The sequence below is a fragment of the Mesocricetus auratus genome, unplaced genomic scaffold (assembly GCF_017639785.1).
Source record: "Mesocricetus auratus isolate SY011 unplaced genomic scaffold, BCM_Maur_2.0 Super-Scaffold_100003, whole genome shotgun sequence".
Lineage (NCBI taxonomy): Eukaryota > Metazoa > Chordata > Mammalia > Rodentia > Cricetidae > Mesocricetus > Mesocricetus auratus.
The window spans coordinates 58,188,900-58,210,499 of NW_024429188.1; the positions used below are offsets into that span (position 1 = coordinate 58,188,900).

The following is a 21,600-nucleotide window of genomic DNA, read 5'->3' on the forward strand; positions in this document are numbered from 1 at the left end:
TATTAAAGAATACATATTAAGTTATAATTAAACATATACAGAACTGACTATAAGCTAAGGAAACCTATGATGAGTGGAAGTGCTAAATAACAGACTATCTACACTTACAATTCTAGTGGGTACACTGCTAAGCAAACTCTATACCATTCAGCTGCATCTCTAGCCCTATACACAAAATTCAAATGTAAAAAAATAGGCCATTACAGTGGAAAGGCAATGAAAAGTCTTTATTTCCTATGAAAATTCCCTGTTACAGTGTATAAATTATTATATATTCATGCTTTTTAAAATACATATAAGAAAGTTTACTGAGCAAAAGACAAATGCTAATAACAGCACATAAGTAATTGGCAAGAAAATGGTTTTAATTCCTGTAAACGACTACCACCATCTAGGAACTAGAAAACAAATTTTAAGACACAAAAATCTAGAAACAATCTTACCAGAAATTAGTAATTGTCAACAATCAACTTTATAATTGTAGATATTATTTGAGAAATTTCCAGTACTCTACAAGTTACCCATGACTGAAGCCATTTTACTATAGAAAAATATAAAGTGACATCTATTATTTATGTTTCCTTGGGCAGGCACACCAACTAGAAAAGATATACAAAAGCAACATAGGATTAGTTATTGGATCTTATATCAACCACTTAAATTAATGATATGATTTTTGGTTACTAGGAAACAGGCATGCATATTTAAATATTTTGAGCATACAAGTAAAAATTCTTTGATAATAGCAACTTTCAAATTTTAAATTACTGAAATATTTCCATTATATAAAACAGCAATTTCATTCGTATGACTTTTAGACTTAAGGTTTTATAATACTACCTTAATGTTTGTTGTTGGTATTGTTTTGAAATTAAAACAGTAAAAACAACTACTTACTTCAGTAATTAAGAATACAAGAAAAAGCTCTGCAATTGCTTAGTATTGCATTCTGAGGCAATAAGAATTAGGCAGAACTGCCTATAATTTTTGACAACAGTATTTTTGTATTCTAACAATTACTAATCAGAGTCAGGAGCTTTAAGCATTTCAACAATATATTTAGTAAATGACCTGTAAGTTCGATTTTTTATGACAGCAAAGGAATGAAAACAGATACAGTATAAGCGGGGCCATGAAAGCATGAAATAGCTGCTGTTGCTCTACAATTTCCACAGCTGCGGTATCCAAAGGTTTCTAGTTATTCTAAGTCTATGTCCTTAGATAAATGTGCATGCTGCATTCAGCAGGCCTTAACTCTAGATTATAACAAAGTATAACATTTTTATTGGTGCAACTTAGCTGTGATTTTATTCCAACTTAATATTCTCATCTAAGAGAAACTTCCCTATTGCTGGCATGGAGACGCCGGACCAATACCTGGTGCAGTACAGGTGTGAACTTGGTATTTAGTGCACGCCCCGGTGGGGCTTCAGGAAACAACAGCTGACTTAAGAGCTGGAGCTTTGTGACAAAGTAGGTTATATGTGATTGTGTCCCTGATTTGTGTGACCTTACAAAAGTGAAAGGTACTACATAGGAGGAGAGGGCTGTACAGTGGGAGGTGCAGGCAGCCTGAGAAGAGCAGCCTGGGAGTCTGGGATGTTTATCCTTTTTTCTCAATTCAATTCAATCTGCAGGGGTCAGGAAGAGCAACATTCCTTGGATTTTTCCATTTCTCAAGAATCTGTGCTGGGAGCTTCCTTTGAAACCTGGCCAGGCCAGGGGCAAGCTGCACATGGAAAACTCTGTGCTTTTCATTGGAGCCATGACTCCCTGGCAGGAAGCACTGGGTTTATTTATTGTTTATTTATTTACAGGCAGTACTAGGTCCAAACTATTGCTCAAAGAAAGTAGACCACAGAGCTTGGAGAAATTTAAATGCAGGCATTGCAAATAGGTTTGCTGCCAATGTATAGATAGCCCTCATGTTTTCATGTAAAGTGTGTATTACAGTTTATTAACTGTCGTATCATACTCTGTTCAGTTCTCGATGGTTTCAGGTTTAGTTGCCAGAAGAGGAATATGAGTTTATGAAGTATTTCTAAGTCTTTAAAAACCACCATTACACTTGTAACTAATAAATTTAGGAAACAGATCTGCATGTTAAAAATTTGAACGCAATAAATATAACACTGTGATCAAGAGGTTAGGTTGATATTTATCCACAGTTCCATCAATGGGAAAGTTCCAAAACTGTATCTTTCCAGAAGAACCATTCTAAGGGGTGTGCTGCATTTATCTTCATAACCACTCTGATACACTAGGCATAGTATTCTACTTTGAATCTGGAGAAAGTGAAGATAAGTTAAAACAATTTGCCTAATATCAGATTAGCTCTGTGACCAAGGAGGTTAGTGCTTCAGTTACTCTGACTTAGAATCAGGAAGGACTATTGATCTTGTTTCCATTCTTACATTTCTTCATCTTTGAACTTTAACCAATGTATATAATATTACACCCTAATCACTAATTACTAACAAATAATGATTAACAAAACATCTGAACACCTTAGTATTAACAATTTCAGTTTTTAACGTAGAAACTAAAGAACAACTTTTACCCCAAATATAGGCTCCTGGCCAGGTTATGATAGCTTAGCTTTACTCTACTGTATTTACATATGCTTTTACCTGTTATAGCACACCCAGAATGAAAATATAATTCAAATTCTCCAGATGTGACTTTCAACAAAAAAGATCCCAAGTGGCAAAACATTTCCATGAATGCCACATAATTACTAACAATGCATAGGATCCTTTTCACATCACAGCTACATTCCCAGGAGTTAACCTATTTATAGTTTTCATCTGCTAATCTTACAGGTTTGTTGTCTTTAAATAAGCAAGTCAATGTGCTTTGTAAGTGTTTTATGTTCCTGGAAATGTCAGTTTTGAGGAAAATTCCCCTTTAGATTTCTGGGACCGGTTTCTTCTTATCATTTTGCCTACTGGTTGTTGCTTGCTATAAGAGTTCATATATTCCTTTCATCAAGAAGACTATGGGGTCAAGAGGAATTTCCAAATTAGGATATTGAGTCTGCATATCCACTACTCAGAGGGCTCCTCTGGGTTTCCCAGGTCTGTACTTTCCTTGGGAGTCTCTGAGTTGGCCTCTGGTATGACACTGGATTCTGATGCTTCTTGCTGTGAGCTGTCTCCATCAAGGACAATATCTTCAGGATTTGGTGGGGCTGGACAGAAGTCTTCATTAGGACAGATTTGCTGGAAAAGTGTTTCCGCCTAGTCAAAGATGAAAAGACAAATTAGTTTTTGGACAACAGCTTAAAATATATGTGCATTTGTGGCACTACCTAAAAAAAATCACATCTTTAAAAACTTACATAATCAAGGACAAGGTAAGAGAATAAAAAAGCAAACATGATGCTAATAACAGATAGTAAATGTGACAAGTGGCAATAGTCCACTTCACTGTTAAAGCTTTGTGTCATGCTAGGAAGCTTCTACTCTAGGCAAGTGGTAAGGAAGAGTCATTTTTAGGTGTTAATGAACACACTAGTTTCCTATACTGCTTCTCCTTTCTTTGTAATACACATGCAAGGTCATCTATTTGGCTAAAACATGAATACCTATGGCCCAAAGATCCAATCCAGACCACCTCTTGCTTTTAAGTCAAGGTTTATTGGAACACAATTCTCATTATTTTACCTAGTATCTATGGCTGCTTTTGCTCTTTAATGGCAGAGCTGAAAAATTGCTGTAGAACCTAAATACTTACCCTCTGGATACCTTTGCTAGATGAATTTGGTGGAAGGGTAATAACAGAAACTTTGAAACTTCAAAGTTGACTTGAATTATTTTTTATTACATATGTGTATAACGTGTGTGTGTGTGCATGTGTCACAGCACACATATAGAGGTCAGAAGAGAACTTTCCAGAATTTGTTCTCTCCTTCTACCTTGGGTTCTGAGATTTGAGCGCAGGTTGTCAGGCCTTCATGGCAATAAATACCTTTACCCACAGAGCCATTTCTTGCATTTAATATGGATTTGAAATCAATTTGAATTTTAGGTATGCTTCAAGTGTATACATATTTTGAAACAGAGCATTTACTATGTATATACTTTAAAAATATAAACATTTAGTTGAATGTATATGTATATGATAACATCTTGGCATACATAGTATAATTGCTACCAAAATCTAATGAACTAAAACATGCCTTCACTTGGATTTGGAAAGGTCATTAAGCAAACTGACTCAAACTAGAAGTGATAAAAATTAAGTTTTGTTTGAAAATGCCACAATGATACCAAATACTTTTAATACTAATTAAAAATAAAAACATTCATGGCTACAATTTTGGATGTTTGCAGTTAGAACACTTACCATCTGGTCTCCTATAACATTTCCACAAACAAAATCAATCCCCTCATCTATGATAATATTACCTGAAGGGCACTAAATGGTAAAGCTAGACACAGAAAGATTAATACTATATGATATATATATATATAAATGAATCACAGAAACAATGGTCAGGAAGTATAAAGTGAGAGCAATACGGAGATAGCTATCAGACGATCTAAACAAGATGACTACCTGCTGTGGATCTAACGTGTTGCTTAGTGATCACGGTTAACTCTGTACTGTCTACTATGAATATCTTACATATCTTTCTTTGTTCTTTACCCTGAGATTTCACCACATGTCTTTGCTAGAGAATCGTGGCTCTTACTGTAGAGGCTTGAAGACCGAAATTGAGGCCTCTTCTACCACAGACTTCACAGTTCTCCCCGATGGCCTTTTGTCCCGTGTTTTTATTCTGTCTGTAGAAACTCTCCCTCCCCTTTACTTCCTCATACGAACAGTTGCCAAATCACGGGAATGTCATTTTCTGATTTTTAAACTCTGTTTTTTCCCCACTGACAAAGTTCCAGCATGTACCATCTGTCAACGAGACAGTTTCTAAACTAGAGTAGTTATCTTGCCTCAAGGACCCTGCCTCTTACCATAATCCATCTCTATGTCATTCTCAATGGTGTTTATTGAAAACAAAATTCTCTTTATGCCACTTTCCAGATTACAACCACGCCATTACTGATAAAACTGACAGCCCTAACTACTGCATTATAAAAATCTTCCCGCCTACCTTCTCTGGTCTTACCTTCTCGGTTCTCTCAAATTCCAGCTCTCATACATTTTGCTTCACTAAAAGGTGGTTATCACTTTCTTAAACATGATGCGCACATCATGTGCAGGCCAACATGTTAATCTCGCCAACTGTACTGCTTGTCTTTGATTTGAATGGGACATGCTCCACATCTATCATGTCCCACCATGCAAGGTGTTCATTGTCACTACACATATTTGAACCAGTGGCTTCTGAAGCCAGATCAAGTAGTATCATCAATGTGTATGTAATCAGTGCATCTTAAAGTCATAAACTGTCACATAAGCATCCAAGAAAGTCAGATCTAGAAATTCTGTCTCTATGCAATAATAAGAAAGGGTGCAAAATTTCCAAATGCTAAAATGTAGACTTTTAGTTAAAAAAATAAACACACACGTTACAATTCTGCAGGGACCTGTGTATTTTATATATGCAAAGCCATGACAGTACTCTGAGGGAGTTCGTGAATAATTTCCTTACTTAGAAATCGAAGTTGCCAATAGGTGACTGAGATAACCACATGATGATATACTAGAATTAGAGCTCAATTTATCTGAATAAATTGGCAATTTATAAATATTACTGATGTTCTTAAAAGAAGGCATATTTTTCCTCAAGTAGATATAAGGTGTAACATGTTAATTAGTAGGTAAACAAACAATGCTGTTTTCTTCATTATATTTCATATAACCTATGAAAGTTATCTTTTTGTGAAGAAAATTACTGCATGAAAAAAAAGTCCCTTAGCTGTAATCTTCTAGTATGCAGCATAGTTCACAAAGCACTTGTATTGTAAATCCTTATTTGAAAATCATCCTATTTTGGTTTACAAAATGTTCTGTTTACTCAGGAAAAAATACCAACCTAACTTAATTGGCTAAAGGCTTTTTGAAGATTGCTTCTTTAAAAAAAATGGGTCACTAAAATAAAAATGAAATTATTAGCTTAAGCCATGAATGCAAATCTTGAGCTATGGATAGGAGTTGTAATTTCCTGTTCATTTGACATCATGGCCAAGCATAATTTTCCACAACCAATATTAGACTCCAATGAAAAATATAAAATTATGGTAAAAGGCTGGACCACTGTTCATAACATTACTGCTGTAACTAAAAGGTATTCTAAAGATTCAAAGACCACTTAGTACTAAAACATCACTGCTACTGGTGAGAACATAACTGAATCCATGTCTTCTGTGGTCTCACAGTTACTCCCCCACTCTGACTCCATAAAGCTCAGGGAACTGAAGACAACGGGGTAGAAAGATGTGAAATATCATCTTGTAAGTAGAAAAGATAGAGGTATGGCAACCATGAACTAATAGCAGCTGTGTTCACTGGGCCCTCAGAACTGTCAGGTAAGGAAGGAGATGAGACTCAAGGTGATCTACAGCTTACTGCTGATTTATTGGCAACCAATAGATTCTAGGAGTGGGGAGGCAGCGTATCAGTTGCATACTCAATAGTCCAGGCCCTCAAGGAGGGTTTCAAACTTACAGTCACATACTTGGCCTTTAGTAAACTATGTGAGGGCATTACATAAAACCCAAACTGGTAAATAGGGAAGAGAGATTGGTAGTTAGTGTAGATGAAAAGTATTTAGAATATACAATGCACATACATGAAATTTTGAAGAACAAAATTTACTAAAAGTTTTCACATTTGCCTCAGAGCATACCTTCTTTCTTTCTATCAGGGAAAAATGTGTTTTTTTAATATGCTCTAAGGATCTTCTGCTTAATGGAATCAGAGTTTACATTTGGCACCTAGAAGAAGTGTGTACTTTTACACAGCTCTACCCAGACTAGCCCACTTGGATTTAACACACTTCTTGGCAACTATAACAGCAGCTTTGGGGTGCACTGGCTTGAGTCAAAACATTAATGGTACTATGTTAATTACTTAAAATGACATTATTCATTCTTTTTCCAAGACTATGAAATGCATTAGAACATTGTAAAATTATCTTATATACTTCTGGAAATGGCTCAGGTTGTTGGAGATTAACATTTATTTTTTTCAAAATATGCACCAATAATCCAACTATTTATGTTAGAAGAAATATTTAACAACACTAACATCTTAAATTCATGTTAAGAATATATATTTCTAACATCTTCATTATTTATTCTCAAAGTAGTACTTGTAACAAGTCTTTATAATTCCTTATATAATTCAAGGAGGTAAAATAGCTCATAAAGTATATTTAAAGTAGCACTGTAGTTCACAGAAAAAAGCCAATCAATATTAAATGAGAAAGATGTTTTACTATTTTTTCCCTCCTCCAAGGATGATAAAAACCCCTCATTTATCTCAGTATGTCAATTTCTTAAAACAAAACTGAGAAACACCAGTGGCTTACCTGTTTGACTGCATTGTCATTTCCTAGACCAGAGTCTGGGCCAGAACACACATAAACGTTAGATGGTAAATCATCATAACAATCTCTGCTGATATCTGAAGAATCTCTCATATTGAAGTAGAGTGCCCATAGAATTCTTGGCTTTTCAACGTGTTCATTTTCTAGTAGTAGAAATAAATTTTATCACATTGAAAACCATAATTTACTATACTAATAGCCAAATAACAATAAAAGCATGACTAGACATTATAGCACATAGGATATTTTTATATATAAGTAATTACTGAATATGAAAAGACAAACTCTAAGGTAAGTATATGGCATTTCAAACAATGAAAGTTTTTCCATCCAGGACAAGTTAGATTTTAGAAATTATTTGGAAGGTTGGCAAGATGGCTCCGCAGGTTAAGACACTGGTTACCAAGCCTGAGGGCTGGTGTGCAAGCACTGGGACCCACAGGACGGAAGGAGAGAAACGAATCCTGAATTGTTCTCTGACTAAATGGAGTGCTGTGTGCACGTGCACACTCAAACAAATAAACAAATGCAACAAAATATTACAGTTCTTACAATCATACCCGCCCTTAAATTATATCTCCTAAGTGAAAAGATACCACAAATCAAATTTCAAATAGAAAAACAACTTAATGTTACATAGCTACTTAATAGTATATACATATGAAACAACTTAATGCTACATAGCTACTTAATAGTATATACATATGAGATAATTATATAATAGGATATTATTCAGAAAAAAGAAAAACACACAGAGAGTGGAATTAATGGGTACTTAGAAATCAGGGAGGGGGAGTTGGGGACAAGGGTCAGGTGGCTATTTATGGATATCGAGTTTCTTTGTCAGAGGGAAGAAACAGAAATGTGGTATAGTTGTTTCTAGAGATGCTTAGACAATTTTGTGAATATCTGTTTTAAAACTTGGTGTTTCACCCATGTGAAAATTTTGTGGCATATGAACAATATCTCTAAAAATATCGTTGAAAATAACACATACAGAATTTAAAATGATATATTCTAACTCTTACTCATATGAATATCTCTAAAAATATCATTGAAAATAACACATACAGAATTTAAAATGATATATTTTAACTCTTATTCTAATGCTTTATGTTACTGGATTACAGGATTAATGGAAACCAACAAACAAAAAACAATTATCAAACACATAAGGCCAATAGGTTGAATGTCATTTCGAGTACAAGTTCTCTCACTGAACAGCAGGCATCCATTATGCATGTTAGGCAATGAAATAGGATCTGGGGGCATACAGATGGAGTAGACTCACTTCTGAGTCCTCCGTTTTGAAATTTTCTCCTAACACAGGGAGTAGCACACAAAAGACATTCACTAAATAATTTATAAATTGATTTTAGTACTATTGTCAATAATCAAAACAAAATGTGTTTATAGAAAGGTTCAGGCTTGTTAACCTCAATTCCTATAGCCTATTTCTTAATATAGTAACGACCATTCTTCTGTGTCTCTTCTTTTAAAATGTTATAATTAAAGTTTCTTTGGTTGAAGACAGAAAATATTGCTGTTAATATCCCAACTCGGCCAAAAGGTCAAATTCTGCATAATGATAATAAGGAATGTTTAGGAAAATAGTCCACCTCTGTGAGACACAGTGTGAATCACAAAGAAAATGCTAAAGATATAAGAGGGCATAAAATGTCTCAGGAACTAGAGTGACAGACAGTTGTGAGCTATCATGCGGGCTCTAGAAATTGAAGCCAGGTTCTTAGGAAAAGCAGACACTCTAAATCACTAATTCCTCTCTGCAGCCCCAAGGGATCTCTTACTGATGCCAAGAGATTTGGGTCAGAGGTACCACTAATTCATGCAGGGAAATATTAACAAAAACTACTAAGTAACAAAAGAATATAAGAAACTGATATTTCATAGTTGAAATCATCTGAGAATTTACTTAAAAACACCAAGTGTCAAGCATCAAATCCTGCAGGTAAATGCCACGTAAGTGTGATGGCATCAAACAACACAGCAGGGAAGTGAGCTCAGGTGCAGAAGGCTTTTAGTAGGGCCCAGGTCCTGACTAGGTATACATCAGGTGAGCCTATCTTTTACTACATAAATGTTCTCTGCCTCAGAGGAGAGGTTTCATTCAATACACGACAGGGGAAATGAATAGTCCAACAGATTTTAGGAAAGAGATTTCACAAAGGTTAAGGCTTTGACAAGAAACTATGTTGAAAGTGAAAATTGACATAGTCTGAAGATCAATGGTCTGGATACAAGGGAGCCATCAAGCTTTGACCTTAGAAGCTTCAAAGAGACATGTAATTGCTTCATCTTTCTCGGAGGTCAGCCGGAGGCAGAGCAAGAGCTGGAAAAATAATATGCACTCTGAAGCAAATAATTGTCAAAACTATGAAAGATGCTAAACAATAGCTCATTTCAATCAGTTAGATGGTGTGCTAGACCAAGGAAGTAGTAGATGACACAGAATAAGATTTTGTGTTAATTAAACAAGTGTATGTACTGAATAAAGCAGGTAAAAGGAAAGAGTGAAGGCAAACCAAATAAAAGCAAGAAGGGTCTGTAAGTGCAAGCCATGTGATGGGAACAAGCAAACTAATTCAGTTAAGTTGAATTTAGTTAGGCTGCTTAAGCCCTGGAACATAAAAGTGAAATTAAAAAAAAAAACACGAAATTAAGATATGGCACTTGATTTCCTGGTACAGCAAGTATTTAATATCCTTCCCTAGCACAAAATTCATACTTCATTTATGAAGGGAAATTGTTTTTAGAAAGTCTTGCTCTCAGAGATAGAAATGACTACAATGGAATGAGGAACTGCACTAACCAGGTGGAATGGAGGGGAAAAGAAATAAGAAAGATGACGCTGTGATAACACTACATTCTAGACATTAGGCAAGCACAGCTGCTGTGAGATCACATTTGCTATGTCGTGCCCTGACAACAGCACTTAACTCTTCTCTTTCTTTCTGCTCTCTGTGCTTAACGTTCCCTGAGCCTTACAAGGAGTGCTCTAAGCATCCTGATTAAGGCACCTTAGTTTTTGAGTCGGGTCTCTCAATGGACTGCAAGCTCACTGATTCAGCTAGAAAAGCTAGCCATTGCAGAATTCTTGCTTTACCTTGTATTGAAAACTCTTGTATTTTTGGGTAAAATAAGAAATCAGTAAGTTCTGCAATGAGGATCACATACCACTCAGTTTATCACATCTCAATGTTTCCAAGGATATTCCAAACAACAAAATGAATTGTAAGCAATGACCTTAGTTTTTAACCTACAGAATGAAGCTTATTATGCATAAATCATCTGCTTTCTTTAGACTAAAAAGCAGACAAGGATTTAGAGATATCTGATGTGCTTAAAGGAACCTGGTGGGTGGGTAAAAGTTCAATTATTTCTTTGGAGAGCATAGTCTGAAGAGCTCTGGCTGCTACCCATGAACCAGAAAGGTAAGAAAGACAAGTATTGTCTTTAAAACCTCACTACAATTCCCCACATACACTGTTAATCAGTGTTATAGGGTTAAAGAGAACATCATCCTTTTCTGAAATGAACTTCCTTGGAAGGTGAGGAGGCGAATTTTCATAAAGGTTTATGATGTACAACACGATACAGAATGTAAAACAAAACATACAAACCAAACACAAAAAAACAAGGCCATAACATTATTCTGTTGCTACAAGTTTCAGCAAAAATATTTACAAAGCTCTAAACCACAAAGTTTCAGGCAAGGGTCAAATAACCAAAACAAAATAAAAGCCTGTAAAAATACAAGCTTTTACAAGTGAAGAATGTGTTTTAATGTATTAAAAGTTCCTATTGCTCATAAAGTTGATTCTCCCTCATTTAGGCAGGAAAATGAATTGAATTCTCTTCTGCAGGTGACTTTGCCTCTTTGACCTGCCATGGCCCAGTGCTCACTTTATCTGGTGATTCATTTTCAATAACTCCAACAGTATTTGTTCTGACATTTTAATTAAAATATGACCACTACCTCATCCTGATGATAAAAAGGCCCATGTGTCAGTGAAAACTAGCTTTGCAGTGCCTCGGTGCACCTGAGGACCTCTCTGGCATAGTTCTTGCTAAAGAATTTCACTTAGGTTCCAAACAATACATCATTTCAAACCGGGATCACTTTAACCATTAAGATTAATCTCAAAAATCTAAAATGGCTACTGGATGCTAGTTAGTGAACATGCAATTTCTGCCAGTTTGATTTTGTAAATCACAAAGATAAATCCATTTAGAAAGTGAGAAATAATGATATGTTTAGTATACTATTTGGCACACTCAAACTGAAATTATAACAGAAACACTGAAAAATTTCAGAAATGAAAATGATACTTATGGTTATGAGCAAGACATAGATTCAATTAAAGCCTGAAGATACAACTATGTTTCTACATTATGTTGAGGGATATGGTTGTGTATATTATAACTTTGCAAACAAATATTTAACAGTAACTCAAACATTTATACAAAACATTCAAATAAAAGTATACATAAACAAAACAAAATTAAACTCAAGTGAAGTTTTTTAGATTGAAAGAATTTTTTCAACTGGGGATTTCACAAAGAAATTACATTACTTTAACAGCTTTAAATGGAACACTTTGTCTTATACATAAATGTTTATATCTCACTCAGCATCATCTCCATACTAACAACACACAGGAGATAAAAATAAACAGAACCAGTAGGAATAAAAACAAATGGTTGGCTATCTGAATAAATGTGTCAACGGAAGACAATGGCAACATAAGAATGGAAGAAGTGAAAGGAATCAAGTGAACACGAAAATGCTTTAATGAAAATTACGTTTACTTTACATACATGAAGAAGATTTATTACGCTACAGTTTTGTTCACCTACATACTACATATGTGATATTTGTTCCACTCAGAGCTATTAGTTATACCCTATTATAGGGGGATGAATTTAAAAATTTAAAGTGGAAAAGTATTCTTTAACTATGAGTCAGAAGCAGCTATAATTTGTAGAAATAAGTATTTGGCATAGAAAAAGCATTTAAAGGTAATTACTTAATAGGACTTATATACTTGCTAATTTATATTTTAGTCTTTGGAAAGTTAAATAAACATTTATAAGCAAAATTTTAACAAGGGATATATGCTTTTTCATGAAAATCCTGTAAAGCACATATAGTTATGAAAAAGTGCCTGTAATACTACCAAAATTGAGAAAATTTCCAACAATACTTTCTTTTTCCTGGGCATGTGAGTATATATGCATATAAATGTATACTTTGATAATAAATGGTTTTTTGTCTATTTGTGTGATTAGTTTCCTTTAACAATAAAGACTGAACCGTTCTTGTCTTATTTATACAATGACTGTGTTCAAAATCCTTAGCAAATAAGTATGTGGGAGTTATTGCTCAATACTTAACTTTAATTCAGCTTCACTTCAGTTCATGAGCTAAGAGGAATATGTTACATTAACTTACCACCACCTCTTTTCTTACCTGTTTCCATTTCTGTATATGGAGTAAACAATTTCTGTACTACTTGTTCTAAATCTTCTCTTGCTGTTTTAGAAGACATGCAAGTCAAATGCACCAAATCTGAAAAACAAAAACAAAAACATCCTGACTTCCTGCTCATCAGACTTGTTTTATTCATATTGGAAACACAAATTTAGTATCATGGATAGTAGTGACTGAGCAAATCCTGATTCCTCTGTTAAGTGAATTTACAACCCAGTAATGAGGGTACAGGTAAAATAAATGTATCATGTCACATAAATTAAATGTGTATGAAGGATAGTTAAAAGAAAAAGTATAGTAATAACCAAAGGTAAATAGTAGCTAAAGAGAACTTTGTAAAACATAAAGTAGTGAAGCTTATAAAATCATTTGTGTATGCACACAAATGTACACACACAGACACACAGACACACACACACACACACACACACACACACACACACAAGAGGGTGGTGGGAGGGGTCAAAGAACATTTATTAGCCCAAAGAAGAACTCATTACACACACTTGGTTGATAAGTTAACAACAACTCATCTATCCTTTACAGAGATTCCATGAAACTTTTTAGGGAACAATGCTGGCTTAGACTGACTCTTAAACTATGTCAAAATCCATAAAATGGGAGTCAAAAGAGCATATATAGTATTTCCAGGAAATCTAAACTACTTATCTTTGCATGTAGAAATTTATATTGCCTAGACTTGGAAAATGTTTAGGTTAGAGAATATAATATCATGTATAAGAACCCTTCAGAAAAGTGAAATGTTATAGTCTGATAAAACTTCTCAACTCATATGTACAAAGAGAAAGCGTGGCTGGAATTTTCTTTGAGCTGCCAATCAGCTCCCAACTTATTATTAATTATTAATTATGAATGTTTGGCCTTAGCTTAGGCATATCCCAATAGAAATTTTAACTTGACCTGTTCTATTCATCTAGGTTTTTACCTCGGGGCTTTTTACCTTTCTTTCATTTTATATATCCTACTTTCCTGATTCTTACATGTCTGTCTGTCTGGCCCATCTCCCTGTGGTAGGTCTCCTTTTCTTTTCTCCTTCCCCTCCCCCAGCCTAAATTACTCCTCCTAGTATTCTCCCTGCCTGGAAGTTCCAGCTATATCTCTTCCCTCGCTATTGGCCGTTCAGCTTTTTACTAGACAAATCGGATGCATTGGCAGGGAAGTTAACAGCAAATGTAACATATCTTTGCATAGCTAAACAAATATTCTGCAACAAGAAAGTGTTATGTACTGAAAGACATACAATGTGTAGAGTGGAATAAAATAAAAGCAAAAAAATATAATCAATGACAGTACCAATAAATTCTTTTCCAAATATACCACTAAAAAGGCATGTCCAGCCCTGAATGAAAGGACAGACTATGGAGATACCCCATGGAGGGCCTCACCCTCCCTGGGGATCTGAATGGGGATTGGGTGGGGGGCTGAGGGGCCTAGCTGGGGGGGTGGGGAGGAGAGGAGGGAGAGGGAGCGGGGATTGACATGTAAAGCATGCTTGTTTCTAATTTAAATTTAAAAAAGTTAAAATCTGGGATCCACACTTAAAAGAAAAATGTGTGGTATTTACCTTTCTGAGTCTAGGCTACTTCACTTTACTTATTTTTTTTATTTTTGGAGTTTTATTTGTTTATTTACATTTGGTCTTTTTTATTTTTAAATTTAAATTAGGAACATAGCCAGGCGGCGGTGGTGCACGCCTTTAATCCCAGCACTCAGGAGGCAGAGGCAGGTGGATCTCTGTGAGTTTGAGGCCTGGCTGGACTGACAGCCTCCAAAACAATACAGAGAAACCCTGTCTTATGAAAACCAATAAATAAATTAGGAACGTTGCTTCACATGTCAATCCCAGCTCCCTCTCCCTCTCTCTCTCTCCTCCTCCCACCAACCCCCCTCCCCACTCTTTTCCCCAGGGAGGGTGAGGCCCTCCATGGGGGTGTCCATAGTCTGTCATTTCATCCAGGGCAGGGCCTAGGCCCTCCCCCAAGAGTCCAGGCTAAGAGCGCATCTCTCATTGTGGGATGGGCAGCCAAAGTCCATTTGTATGCCAAGGATAAATACTGATCTACTACCCAAGGCCCCATAGATTGCCGAGGCCTCCTCACTGACACCCACATTCACTTTAATAATTAACAATTCTATGAAAAAAAGGCATGTCCAGTTCTCCACTAAGAATTAATTTTATAATAGTATAATTTTGAAAAACCCTGGAAAGATATTTCAAATGTTATAATGAAAGCACAAATCAAAATAGAACTCATTATTAAAATTCATCTCATAGATATAGAAAATGTTGCATAATTATAAACTGGGGTTTTAACCAGCCACAAAAAAGAACCAAGTCATGTGATCTATAGAAAAATGGATGGAATTTGATATTATTGTGGCAAATAAAATAAGTCACACCCAAAAGACAAGCATCCCTTTTTTATATGTGGAATTTCAGGGGAAGGGGAGTGAGGAAGAGTACCAGGTGTGTGTGTAAATATGATCAGAGCACATTACATGAATGTATGCAAATATTATAATGAAATCTACTCCTTTGTATAATGCATAACAAAAATCAATTTCATTTCAAATGATGCAAAACATCTATAAAAGAAATGGGGAACTGTGGTTATGTCTGTGATAGAAAGTATATGTGTGTGGGGATGTGTTGAGGCCAAAGGCTGACATTACGATATTTTCCTCAATAGGACCTTTTTTCTAAGAGAGTCTTTTACTGGACCTGGGGGCTCTCGGTTTCAGCTGCATTAGCTTGCCAGTAAGTCGCAGGGTTCCACCTGTCTCTGCCTCTTAGCACTGAGACTGCATAAGTGCAGTGTTTTCCCACGTGTGCTGGGGATCCCAATTCAAGTTATCCACAGAATCTTCTCCCAACCTCTGGGGAACTTATAAACATGTAAACAAAAATCAAACTTTGTAGCACTCCTGGTCTACCAAACAGAATCATATTATAGGCTAGTATATTAATTATAAGTTTCTCTTACTCCATTTTGATGTTCTTTGTATTAGAAATTTTTTAGTGTTATTCTAAATTAGGATCATTTCTTAAATTGAACTACCAATCTTTATACCTCATGAATCCTTTCAAGGGCCAAACTTTAAAAATTACAGAGACTGCTTCCTGAACACAACACCAGCAGCACAAACACTGAGATCTACAATTAACAAATACTGAGAAGCTTCTATAAGGCAAATGACACAGTCAACAAGACAAAACGGCAGCCCACAGAATGGAAAAAGACCTTCACCAACCCCATATCTGACAGAGGGCTGATCTCCAAAATATACAAAGAACTCAAGATATTCACTAAAACACCAAATAATCCAATTAAAAAGTGGAGCACAAGCCAGGCGTTGGTGGCGTACACCTTAATCCTAGCACTCGGGAGGCAGAGGCAGGCAGATCTCTGTGAGTTCAAGGCCAGCCTGGTCTACAGAGCGAGTTCCAGGACAGCCCTCCAAAACAATACAGAGAAACCCTGTCTCTAAAAAAAAAAAAAGTGAGGCACAGATCTAAATAGAGAATTCTCAACAGAGGAATTTCAAATGGATTAAAGGCATTTAAGGAAATGTTCCACATCCTTAGTCATCAGGGAAATGTAAATCAAAACAACTCTGAGATACTGTTTTACACCTGTCAGAACGGCTAAAATCAAAAACACCAATGCCAGCTTATGTTAGATAGTATGTGGAGAAAGGGGAACACTCCTCTATTGCTGGTGGCAATGCAAACTTGTACATCCACTTTGGAAATCAGTATGGTGTTTCCTCAGGAAAATGGGAATCGGTCTACCTCAAATCCAGTAATTCCACTCTTAGGCATAGACCCAAAATATGCCCATTCACACAACAAGGTGATATATTCAACTATGTTCATAGCAGAATTATTTTTAATAGCCATAATCTGGAAGCAACCTAGATGCCCCTCAACTGAAGAGTGGATAGACAAAATGTGGCACATTTACACAATGGAGTACTATTCAACAGAAAAAAACCCAATGGAATCTTGAAATTTGCAGGCAAATGGATGGAAGTAGAAGAAACCATCCTGAGTGAGTTAACCCAGTCACAAAAAGACAAACATGGTATGTACTCACTCATAAGTGGATATCAGACATAAAGCAAAGTATAACCAGCCTGCAATCCACAACCCCAGAGCAGCTGGGAAACAAGAAGGACCCTAAGGGAGACTTTCAGGGATCCTTTGAGAAGGGGAAAGGGATAAGTAAATTGGGAGCATGGGGAGAGGGGGGAGGAAGGTAGAAGAAAGAGGAAGGGAGAAGGGGAGGAGGAGGAGAACATGAGGGATCAGGAAGATCTAGTTGGGGGAAGAACTGAAGGGAGCAAGGAAAGAGATATCTTGATAGAGGAAGCTGTTGTGGGATTAACAAGAAACCTAGCACTAGGGAAATTTCCATGAATCCACAAGGCTGACAGCAACTAAAAATCTAAGCAATCGTGGAGAGGCTGCCTTAAAGGCCCTTCCCCTATCATTAGATTGATGACTACCTTAAATGCCATCCTAGAACCTTCATCCAGTAGCTGATAGAGGCAGAAGCAGAGATTCACAGCTTAAACACTGAGCTGAATTTCTGGAATCCAGTTGCATAGAGAGGAGTGATGAGCAAAGGGATCAAGACCATGCTGGGGAAACCCACAGAAACAGGTGACCTGAAAAGAGTGGGAGCTCAGGGACTCCAGTCTAACAACTGGGGAACCAGCATAAAGACAGAACCAGACCCCTGAACATGGGTGTCAGTTGGGGGGCCTGGACAGTTTAGAGGACCTCTGGCAAAGGAAGCAGTATTTTAACTCTAGTGCACAAATCGGCTTTGGGAGCCCATTCACTATGGAGGGATACTCTCTCAGTCTAGATACACTGGGAGGGCCTAGGTCCTACCCCAAATGATGTGACAGACTTTGATGATCCCCCATGGAAGGGCCTCACCCTCCCTGAGGAGTAGATGGGGGTTGGGATGGGAGGGGTTGTGGGGGGAAATAGGAGTACGGGAGGGAGGGGGAACTGGGATGGGTATGTAAGATAAGATTGTTTTTAATATAAATAAGAATTACTTTGTCTAGTTCTCAAATAAAAGTTTTACTTAGTGTTTCATAAACATTTGTTCCTGTGAAATTTCCTTGTCATGGCCAGGTATTATTCCCACTGTTGAGAGACACGAGTACACACCAATGCACCTGTTATACACATGTGAAGATGAGCAGAGTATGACTGATTTCCTATGTGAAATGCAGGGAATTGATATACTGGGACAGAAGCATAGAAAGTACCTAGAGATCTTACCATCCTCAATTTAAATCGGCCAAAGAATTGTTCACAAATCCTAACTGTAAAATTTACAAACTGCATTCCTACTGGGCTAAAAAGATAACTCAATATATTCTAGACTACCATCCCTGTGATACCAATACATACAGACTTGTATTGGCATTAAGAAATCATATTTCAAAATAACATTTAATGATAACCTATGTAAAGCCAGTTACTAATCAAAACCATTATCATTGAAAATAGAATAGAGAAACATAATATTTAGAAATCAAAATTCTCTCAGCACAAAGTCAGAAATAACTGCTAACAAAACTTGTTTTGGAACACTGATATCTCTCACAAGATAGTGTTTAGGAACATAGAGATTTCTACTCATAAATATACAGGAACACATACAGGAGGTACATATTGAAATGACAAGTCTAATATATGGTAGCTGGGTGAGATAGTAGCATGATTATATGGTCCTTTTTTTTTCTTCATTTTTCTTCTGTTTTCTGCATCTGCAATGCTAAGGCTAAGGCAGTTTTTCTCTTAGGACTCAGTGTCCTCATGATTAAGTCAATGGGATGGTATTAGGTCATCTGCACTACCACTGCTAAAGTCTTATGAAGCCAATTCTACTTAAAATGATACTTTTTAATGATAATAAAATCTTAAAGCAAAAATGGACAGCATTAAAAGGCAAATATAAAATGAGAGTAAGCAAATGGTTGCTGAAAAGGGTAAGAAGTCCACTCCTCAATGTTGTCCATAAAAACACCCGTATCTGCTCCAAAGGTTTTGAAGGAATCTTATAATACAAGCTAGCTACAAAGTGCACTTTGTTATATGACCAAAGAAAATGTAGTTTATATGAATAGGGATTGATATGGCTCATAAATTATCTTTCACACACATTCATAAAAAGCCAACTGTAATTTATGCAATATAGCACAAATAAGAATGCATGGTTGTGTCCATAAAAGTGAAAGGGTTAGAAAAAAATGTTTTCTTTATAGTGCCAAATGGGGAAATGAGTTTGACATATGTCACACAATTTGGTTTCATAAGCCAACTTTGAAAAACTTGACTCAACTTGCACTTTCTTGGTAAAATTTAAGGTTAAAAATATCACTCCAGAACGTTAACCTAAGAATAAGAGGAAAAAAAATCAGCTTCCTTGTAAAATAAAATCTGTTTCATAACATTATTAAAAATAATTTTAAATATTATATTTTCAAGTAGCAACTAAAAAGGGAAGAAGATACTGAAAATTGTTTTAAACTATCTAAACTCACTTTATGAAAGGTATGTAATATTTTTCTAGGAGGGTTGAAAAAGCAAAAAGGAGTATATAAACAAGATCCCACATAAAACTTTAGATTATTCATTATTACATGTAATATCCACAAATCTATAGTCATCACAAATAACTAACTTCCTGTAACATAAAATCCCAGAATAAAACAGCTGTTACTGCCTGATTATTATGTATGGAAAAAGATTTCAAACTGCATAGCATATGAATAACAAGTATAAAAAACAAGAACTTGAATGTCAAACGGAAAGGTTGCAGAGATGAAGTTTGCTCATTCATAACTGATGTTATAAAAAAATCTTCATTTAGGATATAACACTTGTTTAGCTTTACAAAACAAAATAATGTCAAATTCTTAACAATCCCAGTAGCAGAAAACCAAATTAACCAAGGGAACATGAATTTCAGTTGATGTAAAGATTTTTAAAACTGTAACAAATGATACGATCATTTAGCTAATCCAGGGCTGCTGAGAAAAGGTCTGTATTACCAGATGGAATGAACAGCTTAAGAAGTACTGGTCTCCATTTTCAATCCAAGTACAGTAATACCACATTTATCCAAAGGAACTTTTTTGCACATAGTCAAAAACAAGTAAGTGTACTTACTGGCTTTACTTTCCTGATTTCCCAAGATGTTACAACATTTACTACTCAATCCCTCACTATGGACTGATACATGCCAGTATTACAGGTATTATATTATAGGCAAGCTTACTTATCTTGCTTTCTGACCCTCTGCACATGAGAGCTGGCAAAGAAGATATCTTGGGAGATATATCAGTGTTCTAAGACAAATTCTGTGAAGTTATTTCTGGCTCTGTTTTGAGAGAATTTTGACTTCTAAATGATAGGTTTTTGTTTTGTTTTTCTTAAAGTACACTGTGCTGCCAGAAAGAGCATAGTGCCAGGCACGGGAAAGCAGCTTGACAAGGGGAAAGAAGGAAGACATATGAAATGTAGACACAACAAGTGACAAAAGCATGACACAGGGTCCGTTAGCATAGGGGCAGATAGGCCTCAACACCCCAGTAGCCTTCGAGGGCAAGGCTGAATTACAATGGATTATAATAAAAAATGATCCTGTTATTTGTAAGTTATAACACAGCATAGCAAGGAAATGTGAGATAGCACAAACAAAGGTCTGATTCTAAAAGAAAGTACTCGAGGAGACCACTGCATAGTAGTGTGCAGAATAAACGACAAGTGACTGAAGAGTGTGTATCCACAAATGACATTTCTCAGCAGTGGTCAACTGCTTCCTATGGGAATCCCTTCTAGAGTACTGAAAATTAATTTAACAAGATAATCAAAAGCATTTGTATTTTGCAGGACAAAATCTCTAGTTTCCTTAGGAGACAAGTCTGCTACAGGCTTGTTTAATACAAGTTACTTTAATTTTACATGTTTATATGGAATAGAACAATAATTCAATAAAACATGTATGTAATACGCAATGATGAAACCAAGATAATTGTCATTCCCATCTCCTTCAGCATAAAAACACTAGGAAAATCATCACCACAGGTAGAAGGTGAGGAAAAAGACACAATGATCAGAGTATATGAAGTTCTGGTTGGACAAGAATAAGTTATTGATTGTATACATTAGGGTCACCAAAGGCAAATGCCTGAACAACAGATTTTTGTCAATGTTCTCACCATAGGGGGGAGGAAAACATTGGTGCAGCAATAGACATCTTTATCATTTCCGTTGTACTATTTGACAATGTATATAGATCATAATATCACATTTTATAATTAACATATAACTATTAGTTTGTCAAAATTTTTAAAAAGTAAAGACTACCATGAAAGTACAAAAAGATGTCCCTAGAAACAGTTCTCAATTTCTTTCTGAAAGCTGTAAATTGTATGAAGCATATGTTATAAGAACAAGCTAACTTGAACAATTTTTTAACATTTCGGGATCTTTCAATCCCTATGTCTTTGCCCATCTTCATGACAA

General features: G+C 35.8%; 1 protein-coding gene across 1 annotated transcript in view; it reads right to left on the reverse strand.

Moving 5' to 3' along the window:
• Nucleotides 1-212: 212 nt before the first annotated feature.
• Chm (CHM Rab escort protein) overlaps nucleotides 213-21,600 on the reverse strand; it is a 140,336-nt gene continuing 118,948 nt past the window's right edge. The window contains exons 13-15 of the mRNA XM_005082985.4: nucleotides 13,002-13,100; nucleotides 7,493-7,653; nucleotides 213-3,239 (exon numbers count right to left, since the gene is read on the reverse strand). Of these exons, the coding sequence (XP_005083042.1) occupies nucleotides 3,048-3,239; nucleotides 7,493-7,653; nucleotides 13,002-13,100 (452 nt within the window). The 3' untranslated portion in view covers nucleotides 213-3,047. The remainder of the gene's footprint in view (nucleotides 3,240-7,492; nucleotides 7,654-13,001; nucleotides 13,101-21,600) is intronic.